This window comes from Numenius arquata, chromosome 5 (assembly GCF_964106895.1).
Source record: "Numenius arquata chromosome 5, bNumArq3.hap1.1, whole genome shotgun sequence".
Classification (NCBI taxonomy): domain Eukaryota; kingdom Metazoa; phylum Chordata; class Aves; order Charadriiformes; family Scolopacidae; genus Numenius; species Numenius arquata.
Window position 1 is genome coordinate 3231526 of NC_133580.1, and position 27202 is coordinate 3258727.

The 27202-nt window shown below is 45.4% G+C and overlaps 2 protein-coding genes across 3 annotated transcripts; one reads left to right on the forward strand and one right to left on the reverse strand.

The window, feature by feature from the left end:
* Positions 1 to 1313: 1313 nt before the first annotated feature.
* KIF4A (kinesin family member 4A) lies at positions 1314 to 22736 on the reverse strand. Its single transcript, XM_074147130.1, has 30 exons — positions 22586 to 22736; positions 22360 to 22474; positions 21516 to 21706; positions 20732 to 20824; positions 19311 to 19477; positions 18975 to 19069; positions 18647 to 18766; positions 17333 to 17508; positions 16281 to 16342; positions 15478 to 15613; positions 14902 to 14960; positions 14587 to 14692; positions 13838 to 13900; positions 13341 to 13526; positions 12144 to 12247; positions 11694 to 11838; positions 11120 to 11230; positions 10277 to 10360; positions 9643 to 9756; positions 9242 to 9397; positions 8711 to 8805; positions 8138 to 8267; positions 7298 to 7468; positions 6808 to 6915; positions 6009 to 6086; positions 5819 to 5920; positions 4965 to 5126; positions 3515 to 3634; positions 2659 to 2775; positions 1314 to 2071 (listed from the first exon to the last, which is right to left on the reverse strand). Exons 1-30 carry the CDS (start codon positions 22706 to 22708, stop codon positions 1892 to 1894), a joined length of 3669 nt encoding a protein of 1222 aa, XP_074003231.1. The 5' UTR covers positions 22709 to 22736; the 3' UTR covers positions 1314 to 1891.
* A 362-nt stretch (positions 22737 to 23098) lies between these two features.
* PDZD11 (PDZ domain containing 11) lies at positions 23099 to 27174 on the forward strand. 2 transcript variants are annotated; one of them, XM_074147938.1, is made up of 6 exons: positions 23099 to 23194; positions 23349 to 23432; positions 24580 to 24636; positions 24971 to 25069; positions 25247 to 25307; positions 26125 to 27174. In XM_074147938.1, exons 1-6 carry the CDS (start codon positions 23108 to 23110, stop codon positions 26157 to 26159), a joined length of 423 nt encoding a protein of 140 aa, XP_074004039.1. In that variant the 5' UTR covers positions 23099 to 23107; the 3' UTR covers positions 26160 to 27174. The 2 variants fall into 2 exon arrangements, with proteins under 2 accessions (XP_074004039.1, XP_074004040.1); XM_074147939.1 differs by lacking the exon at positions 24580 to 24636.
* Positions 27175 to 27202: the final 28 nt, after the last annotated feature.

Sequence of the window (27202 nt, forward strand, 5' to 3'; positions counted from 1 at the left end):
AGGTGCATCCCAAAAAAGAAGAAGTCAGGCAAAATAGCCAGCAGGCCTGCATGGATGAACAAGGAACTGCTGGACAAGCTCAGGACCAAAAAGGAGGCCTATAGAGGGTAGAAGCAGGGACGGGTAGAATGGGCAGAATATAGAGAAACTGTCCAAGTGGCCAGGAACCACATCAGGCAAGCGAAAGGCCAGGCAGAACTAAATCCAGCCAGGGACATCAAAAACATAAGAAAAACTTATCTATAGATACGTCAGGGATAAAGGGAAGACTAGGGAAGTTGTGGGCACTCTCCAGAAGGAAATGGGAGATCTGGCCTCCCAGATTATGGATAAGGCTGAGCTACTGAGCGACTTTTTTGCCTCAGTCTTCACCAGCAAGGGCTCTAACCACACTGCCCAAGTCACTGAAGGCAAAAACAGGGGCTCGGAGAATGAAGAACTGCCCACAGTAGGAGAAGATCAGGTTCAAGACCACTGAAGGAACCTGAAGGTGCATAAGTCCATGGGACCTGATGAAATCCATCCACAGGTCCTGAGGGAGCTGGGGGACGAAGTTGCTAAGGCGCTTTCCATCATATTTGAGAAATTGTGGCAATCATTTGGTGAAGTTCCCACTGACTGGAGAACTGACCCAATATTCAAAAAAGGAAAAAAAGACGACCCAGGGAACTATAGGCCAGTCAGTCTCACCTCTGTGCCTGGCAAGATCATGGAGCAGATCCTCCTGGACTCTCTGCTAAGGAGCTGATCCCTTCCAACTCTAACCATTCTATGATTCTATGATGCACCTGTGACCCCTGCACAGTTCCACCAGCAGAAGCACTGCCAGGCACAGCATGAACCATCCCTGGACCACACTCTGCTCCAGCCAGGCCTCAGGAATGATACGTTACTCAGTCCTGTTGATACCAATTTTATTTAGGAGAAACCACGCAGTTAGTTATCCTTTGATGGTCACTAAAGACACATCTGAAAAGCTCCTGGGCAGAAGAGCATGCTCAGCTTCTGCATCATCCTTAATATCGCACCAAGCCCAAGATAAACAGAGAGGGCTCTCGAAGCTCAGGGAAGGTACGATGCTAACCCAGCACTATTAGAGAGGAGCTCAAAAATCAGGACTAGGAGCTGGAGCTCAAGAATTAGGTCTAGGAGGGGGGGTGGATTGGAAAGGAAAGCAGCAGGAGCTGTTAGGTTGCCTACTTTTTGAGTAAGGCAGGAGGCTTGTCCTACTGGCAACTGCTGGAACAGGCTCGAGCCCAATTTTAATTGCTGAGATCCCTCTGTGATGTAAAATTAAGAAGTTGGGGGTTTTTGACAATTAGTTTATTAAATCTACAAAACCAAGTTAAAAATTACTACAATATTCACAATAGGGCTAGCAAGTTTTTTAACTTCATTAACAGGGATAGAGAAACGCCAACCATTTCACATCTGGTAGCTCGTTTAAGACTACAGCCAGGGCCTCCTCAAGATCAAGCACGAGTGGATGTCACAGGGCAGCTGATGCCATATGGGACTAGACAGTGCCCAGATTTCCAGTGCAAATACAAAGTTCTTTCAAGATTATGGATTAAACTGTACCCAACACATTCACAGCTCAGGATGAGGAAGGCAGCTGGAATGAGAAACCTGGATAAAAATCAGAAATTCCAGAGGAAAGTTTCTTACTATCAGGGCCCAAGACCCACACATACAAATTTTTACAATAAATCAGACACAATCTAGCAAGAACTAGTGTTTGACTCCGTTGCTGGTGCCAGAAGCTGTCAGGCTTGAGAGTCATCAGGCTTTTGCCGCAGCAAGAGATCCCAACACATTAAAAAGTCACCAGCAACATGGTCGAAAGAAGCACAGCACCACTCAGGCACAGGGCATCTCCTGGGCTCGGCAGTCAGGCCTCTTTAATGGGGGTACAACCTGCAAAGAAGCTGGTGTTGCTACTCAGCATTCTCTTCTTCCGCTTTACAAACAGCATCTGGTTCTCCTGAAGTTCCTCATCGCTTACGAGCATGGAAGGGGGAGCGCTGGGCTTCTTCATGAAGACATCTTGGCCTGTGATATCTTTCAGGACCTATCAGAAAAGCAAGGAAGACAATTTTTGGAGTCGGTCGCCGGCCTGAAGAAGCCACCCAGCTCACACTGGAGCTTGGAGATTGCACATACAGAAGTTGCCAGGCCAGGGTCAGGAGGGGCTCAATTTCTTAAGTCAAAATTCAAAGGACAAATTCCCAGGCTGAGCAGGAAGAGACAGCATTTGGGAATAGGGTGCAGAGGGTACACGAGATAAGGGAATCCTTTTATCCAGCTGCCAAGTCAGAGCACACAATGCCTTAAGAACAGTAAGTTTGGGCACAGACAGGTATGATTTTGTCCTATGAGCTCCTCAATTACCAGTCTCTCTGGAAAGACTCTGGAAAGACTCTGCAAAGTGCAGCAGGAAGGCATGACAAGCCCATGTGGCAAAATTTCAGTATGAAAACTGAAGAATTTAGACTCAAATACCTTGACAGCTGTAGCATGTTCAGAATTTTCTAGCAGCAGTCTATCATTTTGGGTTTATTGGGTTTTTTTTCCCTTTCTTTAAGATCCATCACTTGCCATAAACAAGGTGCACACATATTCAGAACCACTGTTCTTTCTTACAACTTTAGGTGGTACCTTTGTAGTCTGCGTGACAGGCTTAAAGAAGGTCTCTCCTTCAGTCACTCCAGTGGAGTCTTCGAGTTTAGAGGAACCTTCAGAGTCCCTTGTTTGGTCCTCGCACAGCGTGGCATCCTGTGGGGCAGTACTATTTTGAAGCACATTGGCAATATCCATCCCTTTCTTCCCCACCAACAGCTGAAGAAATAGTAGAGGTCCCTAAGAGACCTTCTCTCCAGTTGCAAAGTAATTCGTAGTACAGGATGCTACATGCCTCTGTCAGGCAACTGAGGCATAAACCAGTCAATAATTAAAGAATTACCGTGGAAACTCTCTGCTTCAAAACTCTAAGCTACAAGAGTAATAATGCAGACATTTTTGAGCACAAATTCTAATGACCATCAGTTGCTGTTGAACATTCCTGATGCTACAACCCCCTCCCCAAATTATCCCTTCCATTCTTTAAAAAAAAAAAAAAAGAAATCAAATATCTGAAAAATGAGTTAAGTTCTTGTGCCACCTGAAGCCAAAGATACAATTTTTGTTTACTAAGTGTAAAAAAAAAGATTTAAATTTATCTTCAGATTCATGGCTGGCAATAGGCAGTAGGTGAATCTCTGTGACTTGGAACAACACACAAATTTCTATATTTAGTGCAAGAGCCTGATACTGCAGCGGAAAACTTTGTGCTCAATTACCACAGATAAACACTGAATTACAGCGACATCTCCATACAATTCAGAAAGGTGCATATGCTTTACCTGGACAAAGCAGGTACACTAACACCATAACCGCTATCCATTCACCCAGCTTCGCTGTGTGCTCTGGATGTTGGGTGCAGCCCTTTGGCACCCCCGAGGGCAGCGCTACTCACCGGAAAGCCAGGGTCTCTGTTTCTGCATTTTGTAGAGTCACAGCTACAGCCTTCGGTGCAGCCAAGCTTCTGCTTCCTGCAGCCACACTGCCTGTTTCCACACCGGCCCTTGCAGGAGCACTAAGGAAGAGAAGAAGAGTTCTGTGCAGAAAGAGCTTTGGTGTTTCATTGACTTCATCTAGATTGTCACAGCTGTCAACACCTGGAGCCATCTACAGGACAGCACCATCCCCAAGCTGCCATGAACCTTTTATGGTTTCACCATCAGTACTGCATCCCAGGAAAAGAAACAAGTTCTTTCCACCTACAGAGCCATCTCGTTTCAGTATCCCCAAAATAAGCATCTTCAATTACTCAGTCCCTGACTTTAAGTTATCCAAAAGGGATGCCGGTCTCAGTGTCAGTAAAACAAGCTCACATTTACACACTAGGAGGCAAACCTGATTCACCCTGTAACAGGGCTCTCTTGATGGAGGTGACCCAGTTTAGCTACTTCATGGTGTACCAGATGATGCTCAGAGGGCTGGAGTACTTCTCCTATGAGGACAGGCTGAGAGAGCTGGGGGGTTCAGCCTGGAGAAGAGAAGGCTCCGGGGAGACCTCATAGCAGCTTTCTAATACCTGAAGGGGACCTACAGGAAAGCTGGAGAGGGACTCTTTGTCAGGGAGTGCAGTGTTAGGATGAGGGGTAATGGTTTTAAACTGAAAGAGGGGAGATTTAGATTAGGTATTAGGAAGAAATTCTTTCCTGTGAGGGTGGTGAGAGCCTGGCCCAGGTTGCCCAGAGAAGCTGTGGCTGCCCCATCCCTGGAGGGGTTCAAGGCCAGGTTGGAGGGGGCTTTGAGCAACCTGGTCTGGTGGGAGGTGTCCCTGCCCAGGGCAGGGGGGTGGAACTGGATGATCTTTAAGGTCCCTTCCAACCCAAACCATTCTACAATACTCTATGATCAGAGCAATGAATCTCTTTGCTAGCCTGGGTATGTGAGGCAGTAGAAGACTGCAGACCAGCTGCTCCACACTACAGTTCTGCACTGAGCAGTAATTTACACTGGAGTTCCACTGGGCTACATAAACGAACTCACAAGGTCCAAGTGTAAAGCACAAACCCCTCCTCCCTGCAACACAGCCAAAAAGAACTTCCCCAAAATCAAACCACTAATAGTTCTGTAGTTCAGTCTCAGGTTGACAAGCTGCAGTGAAAGGAACTAAAGCAAGACCTTAAAATTCATAAGTTTCCTGTGGTATCCACTAACGTTTTCAGCCACTCTATAGTGAACGATGTAATAATCTACCCCTTTGTGAAAGGGGAAGAACATATCTCTCAGTAGCGGTGTAGTTTCACAGCAATTTTGCTCTGTCAGAATATGATAAATAACCAATGCCAGCCTTAGAGGTACAGGCAAGTGATTCCCTCAGAGGTAACAACAAGACACAAGTAACTGGGTCTTACCCCCATCACGCTTTTCTTTGCTCCTTTGGCTGCTTTTACCGGAACCCAGTCTGCATCGCTTATCTCCCCTCCGGACTCCCCCGAGTCAGAGAGCAGCTCTTCCACATCCATTTCTGGGGTCGGTGCACGGGGTTTTGCTGTCGTTTGCCGGCGAGTCTTTGGCTACACATAGAAACGACAAGGGTTGAGGCCCCAGAAGTACTAACAGTGTGTTTATATTTTATTAAGGCATTTCAGAGTCCCACCACCATAGCCCCATTCCTCTCAGACAGCCAAGGTGGCTCTAGCGTTAGGGAGGAGATAAAAGATCAAATTGTCAGGATTAAAAAAAATAACCAGTCAATTTAAACTGCTAGAGTTTATAAGAGGAAAAATTTGAAAAATCCTTGGAAAATTAATAGATTTGTGTCCCAGTCTTGGCAAAGTAGTTTTAGTTCATTTATTCCTCCCAGCACTAAGATTTTGCTCTTTCGCAAGGCAGTAATTAAGTTTTCTATGACAGATGCCTTGCTCCGTGATTCAGAGGCTGGAAATGCTACAGAGAAAACACCTGAATTACTAAGCAGGGTACAGAGTCAGACATAATTAGACTGAGGAAGCAGGTCTGGAGTTTTGTTTGCCTTTCTTTTTTCCCCACAAAGACTGAAAACCTACTGCAAACTAGTTTCAGAAGTATTCTGAAAACAGAAACCTTTAAGGACTGCAGAGAGCAGGCCCACTTCAATAAGCAAAACAAAATGCCTTGTAAAAAGCAACTTGGGGGAAAGAAACCAAGATTATTAATAGCCAACATTAACTTTTGAAAAGAACCCAGGTACAATACGAGCATGGAAATTGGTGTGCAGAATCTTTACCTTGGGTGGAACGTAATCAAAAGGAGAATCTGGGGACTCAGATGCCATTTGCTGAATGTGACGGAGCTTCTGTCCACTGGCAACTTGAAGGAGCAGCATTTTCTGTCAAGAGGGACAAAAGTTTCACTTTGCAAATACATAACCCAACTGCCAAGCAGCTCTTCTGACTTACATCTGTAGAAATCTCTACCTGTTTAAGAGTGTCATTTTCCCGGAGAAGTTCTTGGTTCTTCTCACAGATCTCTCTCATTTTCTCCAACTCTTCCTCCTGTTTGCAAGACAAGATGAAATCTGTAGGGCTTATGCGGGGGTAGCACAAATAGTTGTTTGGGACAAGTTTTTCTATTTGGATCTTTCTTGCAACGCCAGAGGGGTTTCTTTGTATTCTCCAACAGGAGATCAGCTCTGACTTCTAGATCAGGAAAATGCTTACTGCTTTGTTTTACGCGTAACACTGCCAATACAAAAGAGAGAACATGGTCCTTTCAAAGTGATCTTAAACTCCCTCTATTTCTAAGGTTTATCTCCAAATTAGGTGTACCTAAGGCTGATTTTGCTTTAATACATCACTGAACATGCCCTTCCACAAGAGTTCGCTACTCCACTTAATCCTCTTAGCAACAGGAAAAGGTGCAGCTTGTTTATATGATCTTCCATTGCTGATAACATACTGGAGCTGTGTTCTGTAAAGGATTAGTAATAGCACAATGAATATCCTAAAGGTGTTCTGAGCATGGAAGAAGTTGCTTGGGTTGGTCAGATTGTGGTAGGCCTCATGGCTGCATTTATATTTATTTAATTGAAAAAGATAAATAAGAGAAAAACACCCTCAGGCTTATTCAAACCTGTATAGCAATTAACCCCTGTAACCAACTGGATTGAGCAACCTTGGCTACAAATAGAAACGCTTTTGATCTCCCTGCACCTTCCTCGCTCTGAAGTTACTAGTCCAATGAGCACTCCCCCAAAGCCACATTCAGACACTCTACCTGGAACTTGAGCCGCTCTTGGAGCTGTTTCTCCTGCTCACTTATAGAATCTTCCAATTTCTTCTCTGCTGCTTCTTTTTGCTGAAATTGGCTAAGCAGGTACAGAACCTAAAAGCAAGTTAACATAGAGGAGGTGTGAATTCCTAAAGAGACATCTGGCAGCCCAACCATAGGAAAGAATCTTTCAGAAAGTTTCTTTCTGCCACTTCCAGCACAATCCTACTTGAAAAGTTATCTTGTGCTCACGTGTAACATCCTCACTTAAAGCATCGTGAAAAGCTATTGAATAAAACAACTTGCATAGGACAGAAGATGAATAGGGAGATTCCTAGGGTTTTTGTTAGCTATACTGCAAGTCTGGCAAATCTTCCTCAGATACACAGCAACAGATTGGTTTCAGCACAACACTTCGCCTTTATCTCCAAGCAGATCTGTGAATCAGAGTCTCAAGACACAGGAGCTCTCAAGATTTCCATCATTTATGTTTTACCTTCTCCTGGTGGTGTTGTTCCTGCACCAAAAGCTGATTTTGGAACTCGGCCTCCATCTCTGTTATGTGGTTTCGCTCTTCAATCAGCATCTTTTGAATGTCTGAACAGTTGGCTTTACTCTGCTGCAGGCTGCTCTCCAACTTGCTTTCCTGCACTTTCGAGGAGACCAGCTGAAATTCAAAAAAAAACCAAGGTGATTGCTGGGTCAATGAGTTCCATGTTTCATAAAGTCTGGTGGGGCAGACATGCTTCAGTATGAAGGCAAAGCATTTCTGCCTGAATTCCAACCACCCTAAGAATTTGAACCAGGGACTGACACACAATTCTGCCATTCAGTTGCCCTTTTCTTGATTCCACATTAGTCCAATTCCTACTCTCTCCTACCCCCAGACTTGTTCAAGCTTCTCCTATCCCAACACCCATTCTACTGCTTTTCCTCTGACCTCAGAGAGTGGTACCCTTGTTTCCCCTGCAGGTTGCCCACTTGTTCAGTATTTTTTGGTGCTTTCTCTTCTCTTCCACTTCTGAAATTTGCCTCTTCCATTTTACTATTCCCATGAACGCCTTCTGTAAGTACAACTTCAGCTGATATCTCCAGAGCTGTGTCTATCTGTTTCCCTCTTCCTGATTCTTTTTGGATTTCACTCCCCAAAATGACCTACAGTACAGGAGAATGGTTTAATCAGAAGTTGAGGGAAATAAGCCTCATCTAGTACAGCAGTGCTTCACTTGAGTTCATCTCTGCTATCAGCCTGTCGAACCCTTCCCTTCATTCCTGGCTAAGCAGACTTAGAGCCTTTTTTTTTTTTAGCAATAAAATAGGAAAATTCAGAACTTACCTCTCCAAGGAGATACTTCAAAGCACATTTAGCCTCTAGAATAGTTGCGATGCTGTCCCAACGCTGTTTCACACGATCTCCATTGTCTGCGTCTAAGAGTTTCTGCTGTAGATCTGCTATCTGGGCGCTCCTTTGGAAGAAATCATGTATTTGAGGTTACAAACCCAGGAGAAAACCTGGGCTAGTGTCTGGGCTGAGATTAGTGTTACTAAAATATTAGACAAAAATAGTTCAAGTTAGAATTCTGACTGCTTCATACAGCAGCTGGAGTCTGCAATGGTATTCCAGGGAGTTTCTCCTTCCCTCCACACTTCCAACTAGAAGCACAGTGTTTCCCTCGTACAGAGATGCTCACAAAGAGTTAAGGAAAAAAAAAAGCAATCTTAGCAACTGAGTAGTGTCCTCATATCCCCACATTCTTGGAAAAATTCAAACCAGGAAAGCCACATGGTCTTATCTCATCATTTTTAGTATCAGTGTGTAAGTTATTTTACTTTCTGTTTCACAGATAGAGATGAGGAAAAAAAAAAAGGAGGCAAGGCTGTGCAAAGCAGCTTTGTCATACTGCCTTACCTGAGCTCCATCTCAGTTTCCAGGCTTTCTATCTGCTTGGATATGGAAAGGTCCATCTCTGATGCCTGGAGATCTGCGATGGAGTAGGTGCGTCTCTAAAGAATTGCAGTAATGGACAGGAGTGAGCAATAGGTGAAGAAATACACAATATACTGTGTATACACAATACACATATACTGAGGTTTTGTTTACAAATATCACAGCAAAGAGGAGCCATACTATTATAAAAAGCCTCCAAGTATTTATCCATTAATTAAATTCCATTGTTTCTTCCCAAAGGCATCAACTCTGTGGTAAGAGGTGTCACACACTCCCATTCATTAGATACATCACATTAATTAACAAGTTACTTCAGCAACTCTGTTCCCTCAAATGCCAGAGGACAGTAACAACATTAACCCTTTCTTCCAGAAAGGGAACATCTTCATCCCTTTTCTGAGGGAAAAGGTTAAATAGGAGTTAATAAGTTACAGAACTTGCTGAACAGCCAGAGGTGCGGGACAAGGAAAATGGCATTTCCTTTTCTCTTACCCGGAGCTTTAGAGGTGGGTTTTCCCCAGCCTCTTTCTTCTCTTTAAGCTGAAGGAGCTCCTGTGCCAAGATCTTTCTGTCCTCCAGAAGGTCTGCAAGGTGCCGTCGAGCCTCTTCAGTGCTAACAAGTACCTCTACTTCATTTGCAAGCCAGCTCTAGAGGGAAAAAAAAAAAAAAAAAAAAAAGAAAAATCAACCCACAAACAGTAGTCTCAACTTCAGGACTGAATTCTCCTCCACAATGCCTTCACGGATACATTGAATAATAACATTCTCTCTCAATATATAACTCCATGTTCCTCCCCTCTGCTCTCCAGCCACCAATCCCAGCAGCACCTACTGAGTTAACAAAGCTGAGCTTGCCTGTTTTCTGTTGGGATGCACAACACATTGTCACCCACCTTTACTCGTGCAGCAACTCCTTCCATTCCCCGATTTTGAGTCTCCTTCCGTTTATCTGCAGCCTCCCGTTGTTTCTGCAGAGCATCCTTAAGGCGCTTGTTAGCAGCTGCTGCCTGCAAAATATTTTAACACAAGAGCTGAACAGTAGTTACTTCACTTAATCTGCAACAGTTGAAAGCCTGAGGTATTCACCGTGCAAGCCAGACCTTGAGACAGTGAGAAGAGCGTAAGGTTAATAAAACTTTAGGATTAATTGAAGACTTGAGTCCCTGACTTAGTTTCCTTTGCTGAGATTCCTGGTGTAAAGAGAATCTGCTTCTAGGCCTAAAGATAGAAGAAAGCATCCAAAATGATGGTCCGCCCAAGCTCATTATACACTTTCTTGGGTGTCTGTTACAGATTTACCACAGCAGCCTGATACTCAGAGGGCAATTTACCTTTTAAAGGAGCAGACTTAACTAGAATGCCTCAAAGGCTACAAGACAGATTATTTTTCTACAGAGAGAAAGGCACCTCTTTCCAGACCTCCAAACTGCTTTTAAGAAGTTTCTGCATATCTTATTACAACCTCCAACCTCCTTTGCAGACCTTCAGGAACTGGTCAGGAGTTTCTAGCAGATATTAGCTCCTTACCTCTTCTGTTTTGCGCCGAAGTACATTGGCCTGCTTCTGGAAATCTCGTTCTAGCTTAAGTAGCTCATATTGTCTCTTGCGATCCTGCAGGGAAATAGTGTTAAGACAGATGGAAAAAAAATAAAATAAAATCACATGTCACATTAATACCTATGGCCAGTTTCACACTTCTTGGAACGTAATTACATTTGCTGTTCTGCAATTCAAGTGCTTCATGATAGTGATCTCACTGATCATTACAAGGTAAGCGCCTCTGAGAACAAATGGCTGTTAAACTTAAAGCGACTAGAAGGGGCTCCACACTTTCCATTAAAAAGGTTTAGAAGCCTAAAGGCTATAAGAGATTGCAAACCAAAAATTTAAGTCTTAGTGTCCCAAAACATTGAGGAGCATACTTGTTACATTGAGAACTCCTGTGAGACTAGAACAAGAGGTACAGATGTTTGCTGTCCGTTACACTTGAATGCTACAAGCAGCTGTATTTCATTACCAATTCCCTTTACCTGCAGATTCCATATTCCTTTGAAAGCTTAAATACCTCCCATTTAATGGACAAACCTTACAACTTTAAAGTATTTAAAGTATTAAGCAATTTTGCCTTCTGCTTTAGAGCTGAATCATGACAGCTGTATTGATAGCTTTAAGATCTCCAGACATAAGCAAGCGAGTCCATTTACGACAACTGGTAAGAGGTGGCAACCATATGAACTAAGTTATCTTCAAAGCATTCCCCAGATGTTTTTCAGATGCTTGCTAGTTAAACAAAGCCTTGCAGCAAACACTTTAATGATTTGTTTCACTCTTCGGAGGGAGGTACAGTTTGGGGACTTATTGTTTGCTTACCCGTTCTTTCAGCTGGATCACTTCCTTATCCTTCTGTTGTTTCCATTGCCTGAATTTCTCAGCATCATCTTTTATTTGGCGCATCAGTTGTACCCTTTGGTTTTTCATTTCCTGAAAAACAGAAACGGCTAGAAGATTTGTCCAGTACTTGAATTCTGGGCAGTTTCAACCTGCGTTCCCATAGCGTGTCTGTCAGGGTGGGGAGTGGCAGATGGGAAATATTACAACGTGTTGCCCACTCAGAGCACACGCCTAAGGACACTCTCCAAGTGCTAAAACCCAGGAATTTTTCTTTTAAGGCATAAGACAAACACATGCATGGTATACACATGGAAATCAAAGAGAAGTCAAGTGATTTGACCGAGGCAATAAATTATCAGAATAACCAGAAGATGCTTTGGACTTTTGCTCCTCCCAAGTTTCAAGAGCCACCTGCCGGGTGGTCACATAGCCAAAGGAGTCTTGCCAAAAACTGATGTTCTCATTTTAACAAAACAAAGTGAGTGCCTTCTGTCTGGAAGCTGCTGTGTCTACACCGGAACAAGCTTGAGAACTGCATGCTCGAGTTAGTTACCCTGATTTCCTGGTTCAGTTTGGTGACAGTGTGTTCTGTAGATTCCTTCAGCTTTAAGAGCTTTGACTGCTCATTCAGCTTTTTCTTCAGCTCATTAATTTGCCCTTCCAACTCCTGAAGTCTTTTGCGACGCCGTTCACTCAGTCTGTAAAGAAATCACGCTTTAAGAATAGCCCCCCCTAATTACTGTTATTCTCAAACAAGTACCCTCCAACTTTAGAGATGCTTTATGAAAAATAAAGCAATTGTGTGTTACCACCTTTCCCACTGATGAAAGCCCATTCTCAGGCTTCTCTGCAGCTCATACAACTCACATGGCAAGTTAAAAGAGAGGCATTCGCATCAAAAGAAGAGCTTTTACAAATAGAAGTGCAAGACCATGAATTTTCACAGGCTCACGAACACAATTTACAGTGCCATAAGCCACAGGGCTTCCAGAGGCACTCTTACTTAGCTTGGTTGACATCCTTCTTTGCCATATGCAGAGCGAGGATCAGTTCCTCCTTTTCTTTTTGCAAATTGCTGACCTCCAACTCCAGATCCTTGATATTTGTCTAGAAAGGACAAGAGCAGTAAAATAAAGACTTTGAAACTGCACTCGGAGACAAAGCTTTAAGGCAGTAGGCCTTGAGAAACCACATTCCAACAGGCTGTAAACCACCTTGTCTAAAAGCAGTAGAGTCAAAAGGGCTCGTCCTCCCCACACTGCAATCTTAGTTGGTCCACAAACACCATGTAACAGCTGAACAATTTCAGAGGTGGAAGATCACAGCATTATTAGTGAACAGGGGAAGCCAGATCAGCTGGCTGTACTGTGAGAGTTAACAATGAAGTACCTGCATTTTGGCTTGGTGTGGCCAAGCCAACCTCCGAGTAAAAAGCAAGGAAGCTCATTTCATATAGAACAGCTAGTGGCTAATAGATTGTTTCACGGAAAAGACCATCTTAGAATCATAGAATCATCTAGGTTGGAAGGGACCTTTAAGATCATCTAGTCCAACCATCAACCTAACTCTGACAACAAAAAAAACCCACCACATCATTAAACCATGTCCCCCAGCACCATGTCAACCCGTCTTTTGAACACCTCCAGGGATGGTGCCTCAACCACTTCCCTGGGCAGCCCATTGATAAGGCTTGATAACCCTTTCAGTGTAAAAATTCTTCCAATATCCAACCTGAACCTCCCCTTGCTCAACTTGAGGCTGTTTCCTTTAGTCCTGTCAGCTGTGACTTGGGAGAAGAGACCGACCCCTGCCTCTCTACAACCTCCTTTCAGGTAGTTGTAGAGAGCAATAAGGTCCCCCCTCAGCCTCCTTTTCTCTAGGCTGAACAACTCCAGCTCCCTCAGCCTCTCCTCATAAGACTTGTGCTCCAGACCCCTCACCAGCTTCGTTGTCATCGTGGTAGATCTATTTGTAGGTAGCTGGGCATGGTCATCCCCCCACTTTCTCTGCTAACACCTGTAGTTGACTGCCCCCCTGTGCCCACAGGCGCAGTGACCAGCTTAAGGAAAGATATACCCAATAAGTACATGCTCATGAGAGGACAGATCTTCTCCTTTCCCTCCTCAGCATGCAGTGACTGCACTAACTGAGAAAAAGAAACTGAACAAAGCCTTACAAGAACTATTTCGGAAGAGTTTACCTGGTATTGGGACTGAATGGGCTCCAGCTGACTATCATTCTGTGTCATTTTTTTGGCAAGTGCCTCTTTCAGAGTAAGGGCTTTATTCAATTCAAGCAGCTCTTTGGACATCTGTGCTTGACGGAGAGCATGTTGAGTGGTGAAGTCATCCGAGGATCTCTTGGTAGCCTGGGCTGTTTCTGCTTCCTGGAGAAGACACAGTAATGAGCTGGAGAAGCCAGTCCAAAGCTCTTTAACTATGTGATCACAGTTCTGCAGAACACTTCACATTCTTTTTTTTTTTACTTGAAAAAAAATTAGATATTCAGAAATGAGAACAGGTTATTGATCTTGAACACATTGAGCAAATAAGAGCCTAGAAAGGCAGCACATACAAGAGTGACACGTTATTTACCAAGCATTTGGGTTAGAAACCTAGCAGAAGGATGCAGATAAAAGGAGTGATAGGATAAAAACATGCCCCTCAAGGTCTGCAGTGCTGGACTCCCCTCACTTACAGCTGCAGCATCATCAGAGTTTGCCATCTCAGCAGCAGCTTCCATTGTAGCAGCATTTTCACTCTATACAGGACGAAGAAAAGAAAATTTTGGTAAAAAGTGACAGATGAAGCTGTTGCCCTATAATGACAAAGCACGATGTTATTCTCCTCCGTCCAGAAAGCTATCTCTGGATAGAGGATGCCATTGTCTTCCTCCTTCAGTAAAGTGAGCATACTCCTCCTCAACTAGCTGGACAAGGCATTCTTTCTAGTCTTCCCTGAACTCCAGCACCAGCAGCCAGCTCCTCGCAAGAGTAAGGAGTCTGGGAACAGGGGGGGTGTCTAGCGAGGGCGAACAGAAGTTCCTCAAATTAGATAAAGATTTGGCAACCTCTATTTAACGATTTCAGGTCTCTGCAATTTGGATTCCTCATTAAAACTACCAAGTTTATAAGTCTCCTTCCAATTTTTGGATTGTAAATCCATGCTAATTTCCCACTATCAGATTCTTTTATGGAGACTCTTCCTTTCCCCCTCCATCACATGCAGCCACTCAAGCGCAAGTGGCCTTTCTGCAGCACTAAAAGCACAGCAGGACAGCTTGTTTTGGAGTGGATATATCAAGAGTCGTTTAATACTTGTAGTTTCTGGGCTCCTTAAGCAAGGCTTCTGCAGAGTGGAATCCACTGCTCAGCAGATGGGCAGAAGAACCCTAGGTTTTATTCGTAAACTGGCTCGACACTCTTCTCTCCCTGAATTCGGTCTTACCTGCATCTGGGCCAACACTTGCTGCAGATTGCGAATCACCTCTACATTCTCTTTTAGTTCTTCATCTTCCACAGTCTCTACCAGCTTCTGCAGATCAAGCTTGCATCTGCAACACAGACATGGGAATAAGTCCCTGAGTATTACATGGCACATTCGTGTCACACATGCCAATAAGGAACAACTTTCCCCACTGAACATACAAATGAGTTCTGGATGAACAAACATAAATTGACTGTATCCAGTTTATCCCAACAAAAAACATTTAATGCTGAAGGACATTCCCTCAGCATGAGTAGGGTGTGGAAATAGACTTACACAGCATGTTGCTGAAGTTGTTCTAGTTTGGCATTCATCTTCTCATTTTCTTGCTCTGTCTAAGAGAAGTCAGAATTATACTGATTTGTAGGAAAAGCAAGATAAGTGAGAAAACAGCTAATTTATTTATAGCAAAAGATATTTGTCAGTCTGTGGCAATTCAGTCTACTGAAAGATATAACCATGATCACCACCACTAGTTTATTTAGACTTAACACCCTTTTCCACAGGAATACACACCCCAGTGAATCAAAACAAAGCAGAGCAGGGTGGGGAAGAGGGAAGAGAGCGCATGCATGTCCAAATGCTGGTATCTAAAACATTAAAGTGACAGAAAAGCTGAAAGATTCATACTTTTCCCTACTGACGTCACCAAACCTATAGACTGACAGGCTCTGGAAGACTTTTGATTCTGACAAAGCTAGAGATTTGCAATAAACGTGAAATGAACATTAAAGAGAGATTCTTCAGGTGCCATTAGTACAGGAGCTGCTATTGATCAATCTTCAGCTAAATGGGGCAAGTCACACAGCTGCAAAAAAACCAACCCAAAAACTCTGGGTAACTGAACCTTACCAGAATGATCCTCTCCAGCATCTGTGCTGTCTGACCAGCAGCCTCACTCAGGCCTCGGCTCAGCTTCTGATTCTCCTCCATTAGCGACTGGTTCTTCTCCATCAGGGACTGGAGGTTCTCCGAAGGTGCCATGCTACTGTAACATTAAGGACCAGTTTGCTTGCAAACATGACTTCACTAGAGGTTTGTAATAGCACTGAAGTTACCTCCAAGTTTCCTAAATAACTTACAATAAATACAGGTTGTAGCAGATGAACAGAAATAACTGGAGGAAGTCTAATCTGAATTAAAAAATGTAAGCAATACAGCATACCAAAAGTAGGCATTTGAAAGAGAACACCCTTGTTTAATGGTAAGTCTGTAAACTGCATGTACTTGGGTTTTGAAACACCCTCAGAAGCCAAACACACAATTACACTCTTCCCTGCATTTTGTGCTTTTAAGAACAATGGAGATGGAGGTGCCCTACATTTAGGGATAGAGTGAGGAAGAAAGAGGGATGGATGGGTCTGAGAAACAGATACTTAGTAGGGAAGAGGAACTAGGCAATGTCTCCTAACAAGTGATATTGGCAATCTTAAAGGGTTTTGCTACAAAACTAAATAACCCATACCTGCATGGAATTTCAGTAAACATGACAAAAAAAAAAGGAAAAAAAAAAAACCACTGTCCAGATCATATTAGAAAGCAACCAGTTTGCTCTACCCTCACTCTACAGCACTGTGTGGAACACAGGAGACCTAGAGCCTTCACTGGCGTGTGGTGGCCATCAGATACATTGAGCATTAATCTACAAATCTTACTTGATAGACACCGGGAGAGTCCCTCCATGGGCCTGCAGCAATAACACCTGTAGCTGTTGAACCTAGAAAGAAAAACAATTACTGCTTGTAAATCTCTCCCATATAGTAACTAGATGGTTGAAGGAACACTATTAAGATCTTGAGTCTTAATGAGTCACCTGCTCCAGAAGTGTCCTTTTACCCTTGCCTGTGGAATTCTGTCGCTACGGTATTTCAAGTAAATTTACACTAAAAAGCTACCTTCTCTTTGTCAGGAATGCGTGTTTAGTCACCCACAGTTGACATACTGTTCTGTGCAGGGTGACAGAGACCTTGCTGATCCGAAGGGCAGGTCTCCCACTTGGCTGAACCAATGCTCTGTTGCTATCTTTCACGTGAGGAAATCAGCTCACTTACCTTCCTAAATATGTGATTTGAATTTACAGTATGTTCCTAAACATTCACTCGGTTTGGTGAACACTCATAGGAGATAAGTGGTTTTGCCTATTTGCTCCATTGTGAAACCAGATTAATGAGTTTTTTCTATGGAGAAGCAGTAGACTATCATATACTTCCCATCAAGTAAGCACAGCAAGCCTGGATAACTCTCATTGGTAGACAAGCCCTCAGGCATTCTAGCCTTGGCTTTAACCAATTCTAGTTTATGCAACTTATTTCCCTCTGAAGTTGACCACAGAGGAACACTCTTCACTTCCCACTCTGTGCTGGACATAGGCAGGTGACGTCAGCAAAGACAATCATCATTCTATTTCTAATTTTGCCTGTAGTCTAATGAGCAGGCAATAATTTGTTCCATGGAAGGGAAACGTAAATCACAGTAACATTACCATTTTTCTATGCCATTGAATAGTTGCTGTAGAGTTACAAGAAATATTCATGTATTCCCTTTACAGCACTTATGCAGCCATCTCAAGAGACAAAGAAACACATACTAAATATTCTTTTTTGCATATTTTGTGTAGTTAGGCATCTGATGTCTTTGCTTGCTGTTTACTGAGCTTAAAACCAAAAGGGCAGAGCTACTTCTTCCACATGAAGAAAGCACCCAGTACCTGCTGCTTTAGATTGTGCAACTCTGCTGCCTGGGGATCGAGGTTGACAATTGGTTTATTTTTTATTTTTCTTGCTCTGTCAGCATAACGCAGGGTATTTAGAGTTTCTTCTAGATTGGAATCCGCTGGGCTTACACAGGCAATCATGAGAGTGTGGCTGTTACCACCCAGAGAATCTGAGAAGGAAAACGAGGCATAATCAATGCTTTGAGAGAGCAAGAATGACTAGTAACATACCATCATTAAGATATCTAAGACGACATGAGTGCATCTCCATACTACAGCTAGATATTTTCTAGTTGTATCTGTGTGCCATTGTCATCTACTTTCTCCTCTGCCCCACTCAGTACTATAGTAAAAGGCTTTTTTTTCCCGAAAGCCGGAGTCCCAAAATTATGTCTCAGCACCGATGATTTGACACCAAAACCCCCAGTAATCTTCTTGTCCTGTTGACTAATGTCTGTAATTACTGTACGCCATTTCTTGCTTAAATTCTTTCAGGTTTTTCCCCTCCCTTCTTCCACACAGTAATGCTCAAGACCTCCATGGGTATCCAGACATCAGAATTCACACTATCTTCCAATTTAAAGAATCTTTGGCTAACATATTTGTTCAGATCATCAAGCTGCATGATATTTTCGCCTTTGGTTTTGCACTAATACATATTGGCTACATAAAATTTTTGATCAGAAAAAAACAGGACCCCACATCCAGCTCCGCATAATCCAGCTCCTTTTTTAAGTATCTTCAGGTATGAAAAATACCGACAAGCCTAACTGTCTGTACAAAAAAATCCCAGTAAATTGCACTACTATAGCTATGCCTATATTAAAGGCTAATTTAGATTGCAACTATTGAAAAATAAGTACCACACAGTTTAGATATTCATACTGAGAAAACAAAACAAACATGACGTGCACAGTGAAGGCACAGACAGCTTGAGTTTCTTTCTGGTTGTAATATCCTCCAGTAAGTAGCTATAATCAGGGTATAAGTATAGGTCTCTGGTTCCAGACTTGACTTCCCATCTTCCTTCTCCCTCCCACCCAAGAAATGCACTAGATCGGTCTAGTTTCCTCTCATCACATAAGAACAGGAATTGTATGAGTTCATTTCAGTGCATTTGTAACCTAAAAAAAGGGTATAGAAGAGGTCTACCTTCAGTGAGAAGGGGAACTAAACCAATAAAAGCAATCCCTTTGTCAACAGCAGCTCCCACTTTGACCTGTAGTCATTTGGCTCTTGGGTTTTTTGGCTACTTTGCTATTTGAAGTGCATCTGTAGATTTAGGCTTTATCATCACCTGTCTCTTACCTTGCAGCAGTCTCGTTAACTTTGAATCTCTGTAGGGGACAAAACCTCCCTTTTTATTTTCATCACCAAGAGCACTAATTACATTCCCCAGGCAGAGGAGTCCTCTGTTTATGTTGATGCCTGCATACAAACAGATGACAGTAAGTAGAGCTACCTCAACAGCTAACAATTGGTCATTTCCAGTCCTTTTAAAAAATTTAAGATGATTTAAAAAGCAATTATAAAGGTTAATTAAAGAACTGCTTTGCTTTTCTTGACAAGGACTCAATTTATTAACTCAAAGACAATAAGAAGCCCAGGCTATACACCAATCCTTTTTCCTACAGACCTTCTTTTAGTCGGTCTCCCTCAGCCTTGGTCTTCTTTTGTCTCTCGGAGCCAGCAAGATCAACCAGGTGTAGCTTGGAGTGAAAACTGCTGTTCCTATGGCAGAAATAGACTATTTTACTCTCTCAAGTATAAACATGCAGTTAGGGAAGGAGCAGTCCAGTGGTTAATAGAGTTGAGCTACTAGGCTGAAAAATATACTTCATATCAGACAGCCAAATAAAGGAACTGCCTCAAGAGTAGCTCAGCTGAGTTCATCCAAGACCAAAAAAGAATGAGATTTTGAGTAAGTCTGACTTCTAACAGCTGCTAGGAGTGACTGCGCAATCGCTCTTACTTGTCATTTTTCTTCTTCTGATCGATGCAAATGGTGAAGATGGCATGTGACCGTGACGACTGGGAGTTCATTGCTGTGGAGGCCACCGTTCTGGAATTGTTCCCTTGCTCCAGGCAGGATACAGTATCTTGGGCACAGGTGACACTTCTTTCTGTTAGCCCTACAATCTGTATCCAGGAAGAAAGCATTATTTAGCCTCCCCTTCCTCTTCACCCCAGCTTACGTCAGAAAAATTATCCTGTCTTAGACTACAGCAGATAAAGTGAAGTCTCTGTGTAAATATGCATTCACAAGAATCAGGGTCTCACTTCAAGGCAGAAGCTTGGTATGGATTCCCCCAGAAAAAGTTTGTTCTGAACTTCATATCAGTAACACTAAGTCACATCACCTCTCCCTCATCCTACTCCTACGTACACACATCAAGTTCCTCTGCACTGGTTTGAGAACCAGCTGGGCTACAGGATAGAGACAGGGCTCCTCAGTACTCTAGAGAAACCCACAGCTGCCTTCAGATATTCCTGTCCAAGCTGGGAACTGAAAGTTGTGCCAGGCAGAAGATGATGAAAATTGATTGATAAGGGTGGGGACTTGTGTGAACAGAATGGAGGGGAGGCAGGTATTGGGGACACAAAGGACAGAGGGGACTGAGAAATCAGGGCTGGTCACGCTCCTTGGCAAGTTTGCACTTCCCTCTGAAGGGCCTGTCTCCCTGGATCACAATGTCACTACTAACACACACATGAGTCACACCCTGGTACTTTAGAGGTGACAGTGAGCAGCACAAGATTACACATCACAAATGGATCAAAGCTACAGGTGCCATGCAGGCCTAAGCTGTGCATATGAAAACCTACCCACCGCTGTAAACAGAAACTGTATCAGTGAAGCACAACCGATGGACAGAAGTTTAACTACAAAACAAGTCCACAGAGCAAGCAGCAGCACAAGGTTTGCCTTTTACAGTACACACGTGTACGAAAAATAAGCACTTGAACAGTTTCTCTTCAAGATCCCTTTGTTGCGCGCTACGTCTGCTAAACTAAAGAGTACAATCGCAACAGAGTTTGAAACTTGAAGTTACTTGAAATACAACAATCTCAGTTATTCACCTAAATCAGCCTTCAGAAAAAGTCAGAATAGGACTTGCCAGTCATGAATATCTAACCCTATTGGTGTTACCCTCTGAGTTAACTTAAGAATCATCAACAGCTCAATTTTGAGAAGAATGAGTAGTTGTGATGATTTCATATGCACTAATATTGGGGTTTGGAACTCCATGATCTTTAAGGTCCCTTCCAACCTGAACCATTCTATGATTCTATGAATATAAATGAGTGCTCAAGGAGTCAGTTGTTTCACTGAAACATTCATCCTGAGACATGTCAGCCCCTTATATACCTATATCTAACCCAGCAACAGACCTTTATGCCTTCTTTTGGATCTTCCCGTATACTGATTTGAGAAGACCGTTCTCTTGACGGGCACAGGAGGTCTAGAATATCCTCATTGTAGATCTGAAAGCATCAGAAGAGCAGTTCAGAGTTAGCAGCCTTGCAAGAGAGCAACTCACAGAGAAAGACGTACAGTTATGCTGAAATCACAGCTAACTTTGCATGATTTTAACTTTAGAGAAAGATACCTAGTACCTGTTCCTGACAAGACCTTATGTAGTCTTAACTACGCAGTTTTGATTAAGTAAATATGTATTGTAAGTCTTATGAGGAAAGGCTGAGGGAGCTGAAGGTGTTCAGCCTGGAGAAAAGAAGGCTGAGGGGAGACCTTATTGCTCTCTACAACTACCTGAAATGAAGGTGTAGCAATGGGGGGGTTGGTCTCTTCTCCCAAGTCACAGGCGACAGGACTAAAGGAAACGGCCTCAAGTTGCGCCAGGGGAGGTTCAGGTTGGATATTAGGAAAATTTTTTACACGGAAAGGGTTATTAAGCATTGGAATGGGCTGCCCAGGGAAGTGGTTGAGGCACCATCCCTGGAGGTATTTAAAAGACAAGTTGACATAGTGCTTAGTGACATGGTTTACTGATGGTTTTCATCAGTTAGGTTGATGGTTGGACTAGATGATCTTAAAGGTCCCTTCCAACCTAGATGATTCTATGATTCTGTTACTCGAAGGAGGTGGTGTCATGAAAGCTCACTTTATCTGCAATTCATAACTTTACAATAGTTTGAAAATCAAAACAACTTTTACCTCTAGATAAGAAACTTTGAGGACGAATTCCCAATCCTGCCTTTGTTCCTTCTCCTTAAATAGCAGTTTGATTACCCGGGGGATGACACCCACATTAGGTTCGTACTCTTGACTGGCAGTGTAGGTACCTCCCATAGAGTATGTTTTTCCAGATCCTGTCTGTCCGTAGGCTAAGACGGTAGCATTATACCCTATGGGAACAAAGGGTGCCCAGATCAGACAGTCACATGGGAGCCAGAAGAAACGTCTGACGAAAAAAAAGCTGCATTCCAGTAAAAGCATCCTTCCAGACGAGCACTGCCCCTTGCTGTCAGTTTACACAAGCTTTATGCACAGATCACAGTTGGCAACATAAAGGGGGGAAAAAGTCAACAAAAAGCTCCCCAAAACACAGATAAATTTATTATTTCAGCTCTTTTTAAAGACTGTACTGTTGCTTTACTAGAGCTAATCATAAAAACACAAGTGGAAGTTCTCTGTCATCCCAGCTGCACTGTAGCATCGGTACAGCTTCTGGTATGGGATGCTTATCAATTCATTGTATTAATCTTGATAGAATTCTTTTGCCTTATATAAATATCTTCAGGAATCAAAACGATCCAGTGAATGCATATGAGTCATTTTGTTAGCCCTATGGAGTACAACAGGTTGTAAATAGCACTAGCGCTTCTCACTAGAGGATGAAGTCAGTATCTAGATAGCTCAGGATTTTATTTTCTGATAAGATCAAAGAAGAAATGAGTTAGAACAGAGAACAAAACAGTGCAGTGCCGCCTTCCACACAGCGGAGCCCACCAAAGCCCCCGGTATTTTAAAACAGAGCTTGACCTCAGTCACCACAAACCTTTGAAGATGCCTCGTATGAGAGGGGCGACAGCTGTGTTGAAGACTTCCTCTTGCTCGACAGAAGGGTCGAACACATAATCATACGTGAACGACTTATCGTTACCTACGACCACCTGCGGAGGAGAGGACAACAGACAGCGCTGACCACGCCGCCCCAGCAGCAAACCCCGGGGCGCAGGGGAGGCGAGGCCGACCCCTGGGCTCAGGCCCCCCCTCTCCCTTACTTGCGGCTCCCCCGGCACGAAGGACAGACACATCTGACACCCTTCGCTGGTCTCCTTCGGCACCAAGGGACGGCAGCGCAGCGCCACGCGCACCGGGATCACCTTCTCATCTTCCCTCACCATTTTCAGCCACCCTAGGCCGCCCTACGGATGAACGAAGCCCGGTGAGGCCTCACCGCTGCGGCCTGCAACCCCCCGCCCGGCAGCCGGAGGCCTAGGCCGGTAAGGCGCCCAGCCCCGACGGGCCGCGCCCAGCGACAGACCAGGCCCCACCGGGCGGAGGAGAGGGAGAGCGCGGCGGCCACCAGCCCGGCGGCGGCCGTGCCTGAGGGAAGCGGGGAGCGCGGCCGCGGCGGAACCCACCTGAAGCCGCTGCTGGTAGCGATGGCGGCGCCGGCAACCGCCAACATTCAAACCGGGGCCGCGCGCCGCAACAGCCAATGGCGGGGCTGGGCGTCAGGGCGCGCGGCGGGGCGGGGCGGGGCGGTCCCGTCAGGCGGTCCCGTCAGGCGGCGGGGCAGCATGGAGGGCCGGCTGCCTTACGACGACTTCCCGGTGGTTTTCCTGCCGCCCTACGAGAGCCCGCCCGCCTGGGTGCCGCCGCATGAGGTGAGGGGACGGGGAGAGGGGTGGGTGGGGGGGGGGGCGGCGGCGGCGGCCCCCGGGCTGGTGGCCGGAAAGGTGGCGGGCTGGGCTGGTGGCCCGCGCCGAGGGGGTGCGGCGGGCTCCGCCGCCTGACGGCCCCCGGCGCGTTGCTTTGCAGAGGGTGTACCACCCCGACTACAACAACGAGCTCACTCAGTTCCTGCCACGCACCATCGTCCTGAAGAAGCCGCCCGGGGCGCAGGTGAGACCCCGCTTAACCATCCCTCCCCCCCCCCCCCCCCCCCCCCGACTTCTCCCGCGGCCCCGCTCCGGCCCCACGGGCACCGTGGTGGTGGGGGACGACGACAGCTCCTGCCCGGTCGTTTCCTCGGCCTGGGGTTTGCTGTGTTTCATAGAACCGTAGAATGGTTAGAGTGGGAAGGGACCTTAAAGACCATTCAGTTCCAACCCCCTGCCATGGGCAGGGACACCTCCCACCAGAACAGGTTGCTCCAAGCCCCATCCAGCCTGGCCTTGAACCCCTCCAGGGATGGGGCAGCCACAGCTTCTCTGGGCAACCTGGGCCAGTGTCTCACCACCTTCACAGCAAATAATTTCTTTCTAGTATCTAACCTAAATCTCCCCCCTTTCAATTTAAAACCATTACCCCTCGTCCTATTGCTACACTCCCTGACAAAGAATCCCTCTCCAGCTCTCCTGTAGGTCCCCTTTAGGTATTGGAAGGCTGCTTTAAGATCTCCCCGGAGCCTTCTCTTCTCCAGGCTGAACAACCCCAGCTCTCTCAGCCTGTCTTCAGAGGAGAGGTGCTCCAGCCCTCTGAGCATTTTAGTGGCACTCCGCTTGATCCATTCCAACAGGTCCATGTCCTTCCTGTGTTGAGGACTCCAAAGCTGGACAGATTACACAGTTTGATTCATGGACGTTGTTCCCAATGGCAGGAACCGGTTGATGGAGAGGCCGAACTCCATGCGGGATTATGATTATCCCCGATGGGCAGCATCCTCCTAGCAAGATAGGGTGCTGAGGGCAGACGGGGGAGGTTCCTGGTTCTTCCCTCATCCAGGGACTTGGTAGAGTGAGTGGGGTAAGGGGAAGGATTGCTCCTGCCCTGCTGGGAAGGGCCATGCCATAGAGAGAAAAGAAAGCTTTGTGGGTGAAGTCTGGTATGTTGTGAAGTGGAGATGATAAAGGACAGGGAGCAGGGAGCTCCTCAGGTGTTCAGGATGAGATTGCCACAGAAATTAGCAGAGGGGGACTGGTGGTTGCTGCTGCCTGGCTGAACGCTGCAGCACCAACATCTTTGCTCCATCTGGAAAGGACATATTAGCAGCGGGAAGGGTCCTGGGCCAAAGGGGATGACTGCACTTCACTGCTGCTTTCTCTCACAGCTGGGCTTCAACATCCGAGGAGGAAAAGCCTCGCAGCTGGGGATCTTCATCTCTAAGGTGTGTCTGTCCTTCTGCCATTCCCTCCCTGTGTTTTGTCCCTTTGGGTGTTGCTGAGCCAGCTGGGTGTGCATGGAGACTGTCATATGCCTTATATGCATCTCCAGACTTGTAGCTGTAATTTGCCATGCACCAAGCAGCAATCAGACAGTCCTGCACCATTTCCTGATCTCTCCCCAACCCACGGAGTGTTGCTGTTGCACCACAGTCCCCCAGTCCCTATCCTCCCCAGTCCGGTGTGAGTGGGATGGGCACTGTGGGGAGGCCCTGGGGCTGGGCTGCCTTGGCTGTGCTGGGGGGGTCACGGCTGTTGTCTCTGCTCTTCCCTTCGCAGGTGATTCCCGACTCGGATGCACACAGAGCTGGGCTGCAGGAAGGGGACCAGGTGCTCTCGGTGAACGATGTGGATTTCCAGGACATTGAGCACAGCAAGGTGAGCGCTCTTGAGGCCCAGCTCCTGGAAGGACAGGATGGGGAGTTCGTGCACACACCATCTCCTTCCGGCCTCTCAGTCCGCACCAACTCAGCTGGTGGCACGACATAACCGATGCATTCCTCTTTCCTATCCTCCAGCCCAGTCTGGTCACTGAGCAACTCTTTCTGCTTTCAGGCTGTGGAGATCCTGAAGACAGCCCGTGAAATCACCATGCGCGTGCGTTACTTCCCCTACAGTAAGTGCCCCTGGCTCCAAGTCCAGTCACCAAGCAGTATTTCTCCTTGGGAAGCAGAATGCCATGCATCCCTGCCGATGCCACCTGAGCTTAGCGGTTTTGAGTCTAAGGTCATAGATGGTGTTAAGAGCCTGCAGATCAGAAAGAACATTGGGCTTTGATTTGGGGATCAGGACAGCTACCAAGTCAAAAGAGTAAGGACTGGCTTCAGCTGTCCACATAGAAAAACTTACAGAGCAGGGCTTAACAACACAGGGATAAAAGGTGGGATGATTGTTGGATGCAAGCGTTAACTTCAGAGCTGTAGAACATACTATTTACCTTTGAATAACACAGGAATTAGTTCTGTCACTAGTGGCCCTGTGCCGATAGTGGACGCTGCTTGTGGTTTTTATCCCTCCCTAAGGTCATTTAAACTCTGAGTGAGGGAAGAGACTGTATTAACTTACAGTTTCTTCACCTATAAAGTTCATAGATATAAGGGGGGAAAAAATAGAGGCCAAGTCAAGCCAAACAAGGATTCTTCATAAAATGGAAGCTGACCCTGAAGTGGAGAAAGAAGAAAAACATGGAGCAGGGGAAGAGAGTAGTTTAAACAAACTTTTTTTCTAAATGCCCTAAAATAACTTGAAATGACTGGCTGGGGTGCAAATATTCTATTTTAAAGCCAGCTGCTACCCAAGAGGGTAGCAAACAGTGCCTCTATTTAGTGATGTATAAATAGAATATATGTTTTCCTGTAACATTTTGACTAATTCCCCTTTGCCATCGGCTGCCTTTCCTGCTCTTTCAGCCTTGCCTTCTCCTTCCCTTCCAGATTACCAGAGACAGAAGGAACGAACTGTTCACTAGTAGGCAGCTGTCTGCTGGGTCTCCAGAGCGGCCGTCCTGCAAAAAAACCTCTACACTACTTTTCCTCAACATGTGAGATGACAAATCAAGTTTCAGCTGTCACTGGAGGTACAACTGTCCTGTTGGCTGCACAGACATCGGCTCCGCTTCCTGCGTGGAGAGATGGCAACGGGGTCTTACTTAGCTGGAGGATGGATGGGGCTTTAGTCTGTACTCTTTGAACCGGGTGTTGAAACAAGCTGGTGGTGCTGATGTGGAAGTGGGTACCGGAAGGCAGCTTCTCCGGCAAGATCTGTGCTTCTTTTCTAGCAGGACTTAAAGGAGTGCTCCGCTGGTTCTGGATCCCACCCTTGTTGCTGGATATAAGGCCAAGAGGGTCTGAGGGTGCTTGAGCAGAGCACGGCCTTTGTCCTCCAAGAGATCAATCTCTTCACTTTCTCTGGTGACGTGAAATTCTTTCCTTCTCCACTCTCCTACCTCTGCTCTACACTGCTGGGTTTGCTTGGGACTAGAGGAACAGGAGTAAAATCTACACAAATTTAGTGTCCATCTCTAGCAGCACTAATTTGCCGAGGCACATTTGTACCTCTTTGCTGCTTAACAACCCCCGTGGTACAGGACTGAGACGCTTGGGGCGTGTTCCTGAACTGCTGCGGGCACTTGGCCAGGTTCCCTCAGGTGTGGTGCTTGCACGGTGAAGGGTTTCACTCTCTGAACCTGCTTCCTTTCACTTGGCACAGCCCTGTCCCTCTCACGTGCTCCCATCAGAACTCTTCCCCCCACTTTGAGGCAAACCTTTCCCCTTCCCTGTTCCCCAGTCAAGGTGTGGAACCCTGCTGTGCCCTGCGCTGGGGGAGCACAGATGAAAACGTGCTAGTTATCAGCAAATCTGGGTGCAAACGCGTGCTAGTATCACATTGTAAATGGCATCAGGACAGCCCTTGGCCTTCTGTGCAGTGGTTTCTGCTTATCTGTAATAACTGAAATAATAAAATGAGTCTTACTCTCACCCAGGAAGTCTCTGTGGAGGGCTGTTTGTCAGC

What these genes read in the sequence shown, in the direction of transcription:
- PDZD11 (XM_074147938.1), top strand. Translation starts at nt 23,108, where the DNA reads ATGGAGGGCCGGCTGCCTTACGACGACTTCCCGGTGGTTTTCCTGCCG. An exon ending in CCTGGGTGCCGCCGCATGAG is followed by an intron (nt 23,195 to 23,348) that starts GTGAGGGGACGG and finishes GTTGCTTTGCAG; the next exon opens with AGGGTGTACCACCCCGACTA. An exon ending in AGGACATTGAGCACAGCAAG is followed by an intron (nt 25,070 to 25,246) that starts GTGAGCGCTCTT and finishes TTCTGCTTTCAG; the next exon opens with GCTGTGGAGATCCTGAAGAC.
- KIF4A (XM_074147130.1), bottom strand. Translation starts at nt 22,708, where the DNA reads ATGGTGAGGGAAGATGAGAAGGTGATCCCGGTGCGCGTGGCGCTGCGC. An exon ending in GAGTTGCTGCACGAGTAAAG is followed by an intron (nt 9,398 to 9,642) that starts GTGGGTGACAAT and finishes TTTTCCCTCTAG; the next exon opens with AGCTGGCTTGCAAATGAAGT. An exon ending in AACAACACCACCAGGAGAAG is followed by an intron (nt 6,916 to 7,297) that starts GTAAAACATAAA and finishes ACTTGCTTTTAG; the next exon opens with GTTCTGTACCTGCTTAGCCA.